This window comes from Notolepis coatsorum, assembly GCF_963971535.1.
Source record: "Notolepis coatsorum genome assembly, chromosome: 5".
Lineage (NCBI taxonomy): Eukaryota > Metazoa > Chordata > Actinopteri > Aulopiformes > Paralepididae > Notolepis > Notolepis coatsorum.
In genome coordinates, this window is record NC_140169.1 from 160,374,953 (window position 1) to 160,388,563 (window position 13,611).

General features: G+C 37.3%; 1 protein-coding gene across 2 annotated transcripts in view; it reads right to left on the bottom strand.

Moving 5' to 3' along the window:
* The window catches only part of LOC311227905 (Golgi reassembly-stacking protein 2-like), a 61,913-nt gene that overhangs the window by 13,647 nt on the left and 34,655 nt on the right, over positions 1-13,611 (bottom strand). For both annotated transcript variants that reach the window (XM_084313763.1, XM_084313762.1), the window contains 2 exons: positions 11,222-11,354; positions 1,953-2,039 (listed from right to left, as the gene is read on the bottom strand). In XM_084313763.1, coding sequence (XP_084169889.1) covers positions 1,953-2,039; positions 11,222-11,354 — 220 coding nt within the window. The remainder of the gene's footprint in view (positions 1-1,952; positions 2,040-11,221; positions 11,355-13,611) is intronic.

A 13,611-nucleotide genomic window follows, 5' to 3' on the forward strand; every position in this document is an offset into this window, starting at 1 on the left:
AATCTGGGTTTAACATGATTTGTTGAGCTTCCTCTGGTGTAGTGGTTGTGGTATTCAATGACCTTTGGGAAGTATTTTGACATGTACATGGGCACCCCGGTCGTATAGTGTATCTTGTAGACCAGGCCCATTGCAAGTTGCTGTACTCTGTCGTCTACTCTAAGCCATCCTAGGTTGTCAAAGTGGGCAGGGGTGAGGTGGGTTCTGGGGTTCAGGTCAAGTAGTAGTCTGACCAGTTTGTTTTGTGATGTTTGTAATTTTGTTTTAAGCGCCTTTGAGGTGCTTTGGTACCATGAGGTGCATGCATAGTCATAGTACCCTTGAATGAGTGCTCCTGCCAGAGTCTTCAGGGTATTCTTGTTTACCAGAGAGGAGATCCGGTACAAGAATCTAGTTCGTTGGTTGACTTTTTTTTATTACATTGGATGCCATTTTGTCACAGGAAAGATTTGCCTCTAGGATGGAACCCAGGTAGGTAATTTCGTCTTTCCTTGTGACAATATTGTCACCCACTGTAACTGAGAAGCCGTCGGTCTTGCTGAGTTTGTTATTTGAACCGAAGAGAATGGACTCTGTTTTGCCCATGTGTAATGATAGTTTGTTATCAGCGAGCCATATGCAGATTTTGCCTAGTTCCGAGCTGAGGGTTTTTTCAACCTGCAACTTGTTCTTGTCAGAGACCAGCAGGGCTGAGTCATCCGCAAACAGGAACAAGTTGCAGTCACAGGCTGACGACATGTCATTTGCATAAATTAGGAAGAGTAGCGGTCCTAGTATGCTTCCTTGTGGAACACCACAGCTCACTGTGAGGGGGGGGGATAGAGTACCGTTTACCTCTACCATCTGTTCTCTCCCCTCCAGGTAGGATTGCATCCAGCTCACTGATAAGCTATCAAAACCAATTGCTTTTAGCTTGTCCATTAGAATGGAGTGATTGACAGTGTCGAAGGCCTTTTGTAGGTCCAGCATGACCATGCCGCAGTATTTGCCCACGTCCACCTCTTGTTTGATGTGGTCGTTCAAATAGAGGAGGCATGTGTCAGTGGAGTGGGACGTTCTGAAGCCAGATTGGAATTCGTAGATTAGATTTTTTTCCGCCAGGTACTTTTCGACCTGTTCGTAGACTATTTTCTCCATGACTTTCGAGATGGAGGTAAGAATAGAAACAGGGCGGTAGTTGCCTGGGTCTAATTTGCTGCCATTTTTGTGCAGAGGGGTCACTCTCGCAATTTTGAAGTCCTTGGGGACGTGCCCCTGTTTTATAGAGAGGTTTATTATGTGTGTGATGACTGGGGTGATGGCGGCTGCTACGTCTCTGAGGAATTTGGAGGGGATGTTGTCATGGCCAGTGGCCTTGTTAGGTTGGAGGGCGCTCAATTTTTTGAGTACCTCATCGGTTGTTACCATTTCAAGTTTGAAGTCGTCTTTGTGGACCCCTAGGTTTTTGTAGTATGCTACTATGTGTTCTACCCCATAATGCCCTGAGTGGGAGGGTAGTTTGTTTACCAGTGTTGTGGCTATGTTTGTGAAGAAGATGTTTAAGTAATTGGCTACATCCAGCTTGTCTGTGATGAGCGTGTTGTCCGTCTTTATGTTTATGTTTGAGAATCTGGTTTTAAGTTTTTTACTGCAGCCTAGTTGATTATTGAGTAATTTCCAAAGTTCGCTGGGTTTGTTTTTGTTTTCCTCAGTTTTGTCGTTGATGAAATTTCTTTTTGCGGTTCTGATCATGGTGTTTACGTCATTTCTTAGTCTGTTTCTTTGAATTTTTAGTTCAACCACGTGGGCTTGGAGTTCACTGTTTGAGCTTTTGGAAAGCTTTGTCTGACTTTTATGAAGTTCAGAGTGTATATCACAAGAAGCCATTTATACAGAGGTATCTTGTTTTTCCACATTAGAAATAACAATTGGTATAATTATCAAAACACCACCCAGCTCTGGTTGGTACTAACCTGGTGACATGGCGGCAGGGTTGCCAGATGGTGCGTTGCTAAGCGACGGAGAGACCTGGGTAGGCAGCACTGGTACAGTAGGTAACCCTGCAAGAGAGACACTATTACTATCACGTCACCTGCTTTAACTATTACATCACCAGCTTTAACTATTACATCACTATTACATCAGCTGCTTTAACTATTACACACTTACACCAGCTTTAACTATTACATCACCAGCTTTAACTATTACATCACCAGCTTTAACTATTACATCACCTGCTTTAACCATTACATCACCAGCGTTAACTATTACATCACCTGCTTTAACTATTACATCACCTGCTTTAACTATTACACACTATCACATCACATGCTTTAACTATTACATCACCTGCTTTAACTATTACACACTATCACATCACATGCTTTAACTATTACATCACCAGCTTTAACTATTACATCACCTGCTTTAACTATTACACACTATCACATCACATGCTTTAACTATTACATCACCAGCTTTAACTATTACATCACCTGCTTTAACTATTACATCACCTGCTTTAACTATTACATCACCTGATTTAACTATTACATCACCTGCTTTAACTATTACACACTATCACATCACATGCTTTAACTATTACACACTATTACATCAGCTGCTTTAACTATTACACACTATTACATCAGCTGCTTTAACTATTACATCACCAGCTTTAACTATTACATCACCTGCTTTAACTATTACATCACCAGCTTTAACTATCACATCACCAGCTTTAACTATTACATCACTATTACATCAGCTGCTTTAACTATTACACACTATTACATCAGCTGCTTTAACTATTACATCACCAGCTTTAAAGGACGACTCCACTTTTTTTGGAAATTAGCTTATTTAACATCTTCCCTGGAGTTAGACAAGAAGATGCATACCTTTTTTGTCTCTGTGCGTGCATTTTAGCTTTGGGAATAGACGCTCCGTTAGCATAGCTTAGCTTCATCACTGGAAGTGGGGGAGGACAGTAGCCTTACAGTGCCTTACAGTGTATTGCAAGGTCTGACATTGACCAAACTTGATATGCATGACCTTGGTGGGCTCTAGGTCAACTCCTGAAAAGGGGGTCAATGTCAGACCTTGCAATCAAAAGTTAGGGGGCGCACTGAAATTATGGCAAGGGTTATTAGCCCCCTAACTTTGATTGCAAAGTCTGACATTGACCCCCTTTTCAGGAGTTGACCTAGAGCCCACCAAGGTCATGCATATCAAGTTTGGTCAATGTCAGACCTTGCAATACACTGTAAGGCACTGTAAGGCTACTGTCCTCCCCCACTTCCAGTGATGAAGCTAAGCTATGCTAACGGAGCGTCTATTCCCAAAGCTAAAATGCACGCACAGAGACAAAAAAGGTATGCATCTTCTTGTCTAACTCCAGGGAAGATGTTAAATAAGCTAATTTCCAAAAAAAGTGGAGTCGTCCTTTAACTATTACATCACCTGCTTTAACTATTACATCACCAGCTTTAACTATTACACACTATTACATCACCTGCTTTAACTATTACATCAGCTGCTTTAACTATTACACACTATTACATCACCAGCTTTAACTATTACATAACCTGCTTTAACTATTACATCACCTGCTTTAACTATTACACACTATCACATCACATGCTTGAACTATTACATCACTATTACATCACCAGCTTTAACTATTACATCACCAACTTTAACTATTACACACTATTACATCGCTAGCTTTAACTATCACATCACCAGCTTTAACTATTACATCACCTGCTTTAACTATTAAATCACCTGCTTTAACTATTACATCACCTGCTTTAACTATTACATCACCTGTTTTAACTATTACACACTATCACATCACATGCAGGATGTGATGTGATGTGATGTCCAAGCAGGAACTATTTACAGAGTTAATGAGCGAAATGAAACAACTGAAAAACCTCTTAAGAAAAAAAGACGAGAAAATCGACTGTCTGGAAAAAATAATCGATGAGTTGGAACAGTACACTAGAATGGACGACCTGATCATAAGTGGACTGGAGACCACTCATCGAACATAATATGCAGGTGTGACGACCGGAGAGAGCAGAGGTGCCGACGCCCCGCAAGGGGAAATCGACACGTTGGAACGACAAATCATAACATTCTTTAAAAGCAAGAAAATGGATCTCAAGAGCGAAAGCATATCAGCATGTCACACACTGCCCAGAAAGGACCACCAGCATTCTAAGCCGGCCATCGTGATCCGCTTCGTGTCCCGAAAGGACAAGACGGCATTACTGAGAGAGGCGCGGAATCTGCAGGGGACAGGTGTGTACCTTAACGAGCATCTCACCAGGAGGAACGCGGACATTGCAAGGCAGGCTCGCATCCTCCGAAAAGAGAAAAAGATCCAATCGACATGGACGAGGAATTGTAAAATCATGATCCGGCTAAACGGGAAGACACGTGAAGAAGCCAGGGTTGTCACAATTCGAGAGGTGAAGGATCTGGCCATTCAGATGACTAACCCATCATGACAGAAGAACACGGACATGACCGAGTGGGACTGCACACCAATAGAGATGAGTACCAATCGCTCTCAAAAGCTGAATACACAGAACACAAATTACATGATTTTGAATATGATGTTGACCCAGAAAATCATCTATGTAATGCAATCAATCCAAACTGTGAATACTACACAGAGGAACAATTTAACAACAATGCAGCTGTGTTTGTCGACGGTGACTTGAAATGCAAAGCAGTTGAATATATATATATATATTCCATGAAATATGACAGAATCAACAGACGAATATTTATGTGACGATAAAATACAAGACTTTGAATGCGATATCGACCCAGAAAGACATGTTTAATTCCATTGAAGCCAATTGTAATTATTATACTGAGGAACAATTTAGTGAATGTATAGTATTAGATAACACATTTTCGTTAATACATTTCAACTGTAGAAGCCTCTACAAAAACTTTGATAAGATTAATGATTATTTGAATACTCTTAAAGGCAAGTTTAAGCTGATAGCCTTATCGGAGACATGGTTGGAGGATGAAAGGGGTGTTGATTTCCACATTGACGGGTATGAACTACGGTTTATATCATATAAACAGAACAAGTAAGAAAGCAGGAGGTGTGGCACTTTTTGTGGATGGAGATTTTAAATGTAAACCAGTTGGATATATGACAATGGCTATTGATGACATAATGGAATGTTTAATGGTGGAAATCGAAATGGAAAAAATAAGCAATATAATTGTTACTTGTATATACAGGAGACCTGGGTCAAAGATAGAAACATTTACAGATACATTGGATGATTTGTTGAGTAGGGTAAACGGAAATAAGACATTTATTATTTGTGGAGATTATAATATTGACCTACTAAAGGTTTCTAAGCATAAGGCTTCAGCAGATTTTCTTGAATTATTGTATGGAAGAGGGTTATATCCACTGATCAGCAAGCCAAGTAGAATAACAGAAACTTCTGCTACATTAATAGATAATATTTTTATTAATAGCTTTAAGGATAACATCATAAGTGGATTAGTCATAAATGATATAAGTGACCACTTACCTGTTTTTGTTACTTTTGATTGTCAATTGAAGAGAACAAAGGAGAATGGGTACAGATATAAAAGGTTAAGAAGGGATGATGCTGTAAACATGTTCAGGAATGATCGTTTGAATGAAGAATGGAAGGGGGTCTATGTAGAAGACGTCAATGCTGCTTACAATACTTTTTTGAATATCTATCGGACACTTTACGATAGGCACTGCCCAATGGTTCAACATAAACAAAAAAGTAATGACAATAGAAAACCATGGATAACAAAGGGGTTAGAGAATGCATGTAAAAAGAAAAACAAACTTTATAGAGATTTTATCAAATGTAGAAAAAAGGCTGCTGAAACTAAATACAAAGTGTATAAGAATAAGTTAGTATTCATTATGAGACGGGCCAAGAAAGATTATTACAATAGATTGTTAGGCGAAAATAAAAATAATATAAAGGGCACATGGGACATTCTAAATAAGATAATGGGAAATAAATCAGCGTCCATAAAAATGCCTAGCCATTTCATTAGTAATAGTAAGACTATAAAAAACATGAATGAGGTGGTTAATGAATTCAACTATTTCTTTGTGAATGTGGGGCCAAATCTGTCAGATGCCATTCAAAAACACGATGAACCATTACAGGAAGGATGGAGAGGAGATAGTAAAGTACTGCAGTCTATGTTTTTGGGAAATGTCAGTGAAGCAGAAATCATATCCATTGTATCAAAGTCAAAGAATAAGACATTCATTGACAGTGATGGGATAGATATGATTATAGTGAAGAAGACAATTGATTGTATAATCAAACCTCTCCGTTATATTTGTAATCTTTCTTTTCAGACAGGTATTTTTCCAGACAGGATGAAGGTAGCAAAAGTGATCCCACTTTACAAAGTAGGAGATAAGCACAGCTTCACTAACTATAGACCAGTGTCATTGCTCTCACAGTTCTCGAAAGTGCTTGAAAAACTGTTTTCGCATAAGGTAGATGGTTTTGTGGAAAAGAACAAACTGCTGAGCGAAAGCCAGTATGGCTTTAGGCAAAACAGATCAACAGCGACTGCCTTAATGAATATTATTGAAGAAATAACAACAGCAACAGATAAAAGGAAATTAACAATAGGGGTGTTTATTGATTTAAAAAAGGCAATTGATACCTTAGATCATAATATTCTAATTTCTAAATTACGTTCATATGGTGTGAGAGGAATGGTTCTAGAATGGTTGAGTAGTTATCTCCACAATAGGCAACAATATGTGCAGTTGGCAGATGTCAAATCTGAGCTCATGAAAATTGAATGTGGGGTAACGCAAGGTTCGGTTTTGGGGCCCAAACTCTTTCTTTTATATATTAATGATATTTGTGATGTTTCAAAACTATTACAGTTTGTCTTGTTTGCTGATGATACAACATTTTTTTGCTCTGGAAATAATTTAAAGGAACTAGCTGAATATATTGTGTATGAAATGACAAAGCTAAAGAAATGGTTTGATGTAAATAAGCTATCACTGAATCTGAAAAAAACAAAATTTATGATTTTTGGCAATCGAAAACTAGATGAAAATATAGTACTGACCATAGATGGAGTTGATATAGAGAGAGTTAATGAATTTCGTTTTCTTGGTGTGATTATGGATGATAAATTAACATGGAAATCGCACATAGCACACGTTAAAAAAAAGATGTCCAAGAGTATTTTTGTTATGAATAAAGTAAAGGATGTGTTAACACTTTGGTTGCCTAAGGTTAAATTAATGATATACCATAGATTGCCAGCGCTATTTGTCTATGGAGAAAGTCCCCTTCTTTGCAGGGCTATAACTTTTTAAATTCTATTGCTACATTGCCATTATTAGGGCCCATTCAAAGTCCTATATGTATTGTTCATTGTGTAGCAACATTAAACTTTTTCATTCACATATTCATAGTAAAGTATGGTCTAATGTATAAGTATGTTTTCATCTCTTTCTGCAGCTTTCTCCAGAACGTGATATATAGCCCCAAATGCATTATATTGATGATGAAATACAGTTTGATGGCAATCAGCGCGATATAAAAAATTCCAACTAGACGTACTTCTAGAAGTTACTACACGTCATCTGATGTTGACCGGATGGGCGAGGGGGCGTTTATAATTCCGTGGGCAGCGTTATACCAATCATCTAATGTGGGTCAAATGTTGATAATATCAGTTATTATCGAAGACGGTAACGTTACACGCTGAAACTCACCCCAGTCTCCGCGCGCCGTTGGGCGATCATCGTCGAGTAGAAATTTTATCATTATGGGATATATTATTACCCGGTCCATCTCCAGCTTGTATAATGGTATATACGTCCAAATCATGTTGTTTATCGAGTTATTGGCAATCGATCGCTATGTAGAGTGACGAGCTAGAGTCACGGGACATGTACCGAGTGGCCGGAAGCAATACGGACGTCTAGCAAAACCTCTAGTGCGCTTCCTGTTAAGCGCTTGCGCCGATCGGCCACCAGATGGCGCTCCTGAACCGCCAGAGAGCTCAGTGGGTCCTGCTGGTGGATCTCAGGCCAGCGGAGGGACATTATGAATCCGATCGCAGATTTTTGAAATATTGATATAAAGACGACGTACAGCGTCCCCCGGCAACTTTAGCATGGCCAGCAAAGACGTCTAAAGACGGCTCCCGGCACCCAAAGTGTTAAGAGTATGAGGCAATGAGAACACTCTACTGCTCACTCATCTCACCTTATATCAGTTATTGTGTTGAAGTATGGGGGAATACTTATGGGACTAATATAAAACCATTATATATACTACAGAAGAGGGCTGTACGAATCACACATAAAGTGAGTTATCGAGAACACACAAATATATTATTTATTAAATCTAGAATAATTAAACTTGAAGACATGGTTAAGTTTCAAAACAATGTTAATTATGTTTAGGGCAAGAAATAATACACTGCCAGAAAAACTACAAAATCTTTTTCATTTAGAAAGTGAGTTTAGTAGGAGAAAATACAATTTTAAACATCAGTTTGCACGTACCACACTTAAACAGATGTGTCCTTCAGTTATTGGTGTAAAGTTGTGGAATTCTCTCCATAGCGAGCTTAAGGGATGTAATAGTGTTTATCAATTCAAAAAAATGTATAAAAAAAAATATATTTAGTCAGTATGAAAATCAAATGTGATCTGAATAGTGAGATCTTTTCTTTTTTTCCCTTCTCTTTCTTTTATTCTTTATCATTATTATTATTATTATTAAATTTGTTCTTGTTTAACTGTGATTGTGTGTTTCTTTTATAATGGTATAAATTATTATTTGTGTAAATTAGGTTGTACGCCGACCATTAAGTAAATACTTGTTAGTTTAGGAATAAGGGGCTGGTAACTATAAGATTTATTCTTCTTCCTGCTCTTTTTGTCCATGGAATGACTATTTATGATTGTGTAATGAAGAAACTATGATTGTATGATTCCATGTGGCAAATAAAAACTCTGAACTGAACTGAAATGCTTTAACTATTACATTGCCAGCTTTAACTATTACATCACCAACTTTAACTATTACACACTATCACATCACATGCTTTAACTATTACATCACTATTACATCACCAGCTTTAACTATTACATCACCAACTTTAACTATTACATCACTATTACATCAGCTGCTTTAACTAGTACACACTATTACATCAGCTGCTTTAACTATTACACACTATTACATCACCAGCTTTAACTATTACATCACTATTACATCAGCTGCTTTAACTATTACACACTATTACATCAGCTGATTTAACTATTACATCACCAGCTTTAACTATTACATCACCTGCTTTAACTATTACATCACCAGCTTTAACTATTACATCACCTGCTTTAACTATTACACACTATTACATCACCTGCTTTAACTATTACATCAGCTGCTTTAACTATTACACACTATTACATCACCAGCTTTAACTATTACATCACCTGCTTTAACTATTACATCACCTGCTTTAACTATTACACACTATCACATCACATGCTTTAACTATTACATCACCAGCTTTAACTATTACATCACCAACTTTAACTATTACACACTATCACATCACATGCTTGAACTATTACATCACTATTACATCACCAGCTTTAAATATTACATCACCAACTTTAACTATTACACACTATCACATCACATGCTTGAACTATTACACACCATTACATCGCTAGCTTTAACTATTACACACTATTACATCTATGGATGTCCCGATCATGTTTTCTTGCTCCCGATCCGATCCCGATCATGTGATTTTGAGTATCTACCGATACCGATCTTTCCCGATTCGATCAAAAAAAGAATTCACGTCTTAAACTCATACTGAGGCCTTAGTTTTGGTTTTAAATTGCATATCATCATTCATTTATTTATTGTCACACAGAGCAGAAGAATTTTGCCAAAACAAAGCAATAGTATCCAGCTGCAGAACGGCAGACCAGCCACACTCAGACCCAAACGCATTTCCTTTGATTTAATTATACATCAAATGATTTATGTCAAGGATTGCAATGCCTCGCTTGAATGAAGTTAACTTTTCACCTGGATAACGTCAACATTCAGGGTGAATGTAATGTGAGAAATTGGAATTAAAAAAATTAAAAAAAATAAAATAAAAATGAAATTTGGGTCTGAGAGTGTGGCTGGTCTGCCGTTCTGCAGCTGGATACTACTATTGGTTTGTTTTGGCAAAATTCTTCTGCTCTGTGTGACAATAAATAAATTAATGATGATATGCAATTTAAAACCAAAACTAAGGCCTCAGTATGAGTTTAAGACGTGAACATGGTCATGTTTGTTGAATAATTTTTTTTTTTTTTTTTTTTTTATCCCGATCTTCGGAAAATCACGTGATCGGCCCCGATCCCAATCACGTGATCGGATCGGGACATCCCTAATTACATCACCAATTTTAACTATTACATCACCAACTTTAACTATTACATCACTATTACATCAGCTGCTTTAACTATTACACACTATTACATCAGCTGCTTTAACTATTACACACTATTACATCACCAGCTTTAACTATTACATCACCTGCTTTAACTATTACATCACCAGCTTTAACTATTACATCACCTGCTTTAACTATTACACACTATTACATCACCTGCTTTAACTATTACATCACCTAATTTAACTATTACACACTATTACATCACCTGCTTTAACTATTACATCACCAGCTTTAACTATTACATCACCAGCTTTAACTATTACACACTATTACATCACCTGCTTTAACTATTACATCACCAGCTTTAACTATTACACACTATTACATCACCAGCTTTAACGATTACACACTATTACATCACCTGCTTTAACGATTACATCACCAGCTTTAACTATTACACACTATTACATCACCAGCTTTAACTATTACATCACCTGCTTTAACTATTACATCACCAGCTTGAACTATTACACACTATTACATCACCTGCTTTAACTATTACATCACCAGTTTTAACTATTACACACCATTACATCACCAGCTTTAACTATTACATCACCTGCTTCACATCACCTGCTTTAACTGGTGATTAATAACATCCAGTCAAAACCTCTCACGCTGAACCGAACAACATCATGCATTTTAAAGCATCTCATCTTGGGCAGAGACGGACAGCTGTTACCTGTTTGTAAAGCGCTAGGGGCAGTGGGCGGGGCGGAGCTTATTGACAGGCCGGTGAGATCCTGTTCCAGGCCAATGGATGAAGGGGAAGGCACAGCAGGTTGAGTGGGAGGAGTCATAGCAGAGAGCTGGACCTGGAGGACAAGAGAGAGTGGTAGATCAGATTATATATATTTACTGCGTATTAGTGTTAGTCCACACACACACATGTGCATTCAGTTAAGTCGGAATATGACTGTAATACAAACAGTTCAGTTTGTCAGGTACATGCAACACAGATTACAGTGTTTACATCTGTCTGCTTGAGAAAATACCATGTTCTGCAATAAAAATGATTGAAGTGAGATGAACAGTTATTTTTAAATGTGTGATCTAAAGATAAACAAAGGGTTTTAAAAGTGTTATATTTATCTTCTCTTATAGTACCAGAGAGAAGCTGAGGAGAATCAACCAGCAACAAAAGCAAAAAAAAATAAAAAATAAAAAAAAATGTCAAGGTATCGTATCGAAGTTCGAAATTCCAGTATTGTGACAACACTATATATATATACACACCTGTATATATACACATATCTGTCTGAATATGAATCCTTCTATATACCTACTTATACACCTGCATATAACCCATTTAACTCTTAATGATGGCATGTACAATAATGCTGTATATACCGTATGTATATATTCATTCTTACCGTATATATATATATATCCAGATCTGTCTGTCGTACATACCTGCATATAATCCTTTTTACATATCTGTAGATAGTGATACTATATCTGTACATATCCCTTACCTACTCTTACTAGTTACACTGCTGGCCAGTAGACTTACTACCATAGTGTCTTTATACCTGTATCACTGTACATTTTAATACTACAACTCTGTACATACTACATACATCTGATTAACACTATTACTCAGTAGTACTAATTAATATATTTTATACCCAGTTTAATCACCTGTACATTGTATATTACTGTTGCATTTGCACTCTGGTTGGATGACAAACTTATTTTTTGTTGTACTGTACTTGATGAGACAATACATTTTTTATCTAATCTAATCCAATTGCTCATCGAGGCAATCAGCAGGTCTCAGCCTCTTAACCCTTTCACTGCCGCACTACAGAAGGTTAACCCTTTACTAGTAGTGTGATAGTAAAGGGTTAACCTTCTGTAGTGCAGCAGTGAAAGGGTTAACCTGCTGTCGTGTGACAGTGAAAGGGTTAACCTGCTGTCATGCTGCAGTGAAAGGGTTAACCTGCTGTCGTGTGGCAGTGACTGCAGCACTAACCAAACGGTTAACCAAACTTTAGATAGTTTTCTCTGCTCTGAGACTTGAGGTTTAACTAGATTCAAATGAGCATATCTTCTTCAAATATTTTCAGATTTCAATGTATGACACATCATTTGAAAGCTTACATTCTTACTCTCATAATCTGTACAACTCTGAAAAATGACAGAGGGAGACTTGTGCTTGTGTTTTTATGTCTTAGATGTTTGATCGTTTCAGAGGATTGTTGGGGGGGGAGAACAGCTAGACTACGGTTGACTAAAGGTTATAGTTTTAGCTGAATGACATTTTTCTGGAAGTCTTAAAAATAATACGGGCTCGACATATTTTCCCCATCAATAAAAGTCCGTCAGGATGTCCACTACTCTGCTGCGGCGGCGGCACCGGGCAACTGGTTGAGTTGAAGCCGCTCAAACATCTGTGCCGGGCCTGACGATCACAATGATCACGGACACGGTGAGCCGTCACGGTATATATTATTGTAGCATGAACACGTAAATAAACGGCTCGCGACACGTTCGGACCTTCGTTCGTTACGTTGGCATTCGAATTCTAAATCAACATTTGAATAAAAAAAAAAATTATAAAAAAAAAAAAAATTATGTGTCTATTCATTCTGTTTAAACCAATGGGGGTTTTTCTTCACAGTTGCAGATAAAGATTAGGCTACACTAATATTATAGTATTAAAACTGATAAGTTATATTCATTAAAGAAAGTTGATTTAATAAAAATAAAAAAATACTAATTTAATCAGATTAATCACTTTATTCAAATTGAGGATTTAGTTTGAATGAATGAATGACCTTTATTTATATAGCACCCTTCACAGCACGAATGCACAGGGTGCTTTACACTACAGCTTAATATAAAAACACAATAAAACAAAATCAGAAATAAATGACAACAACAACAAACAGCAGTTAAAAACAGTGAAACCAGATAGAAAAGGTAGAATAAAAGAATTTGGATAAAATCATGAGTCACTAATTAAAACAAAACTATAGAACAGTGAGGACAAGAAAAAGTGCCTATGTATGACCAAAGGCCTGTCTGAACAAATGTGTTTTTAGTTGATTTTTAACACTTTAATCGCCG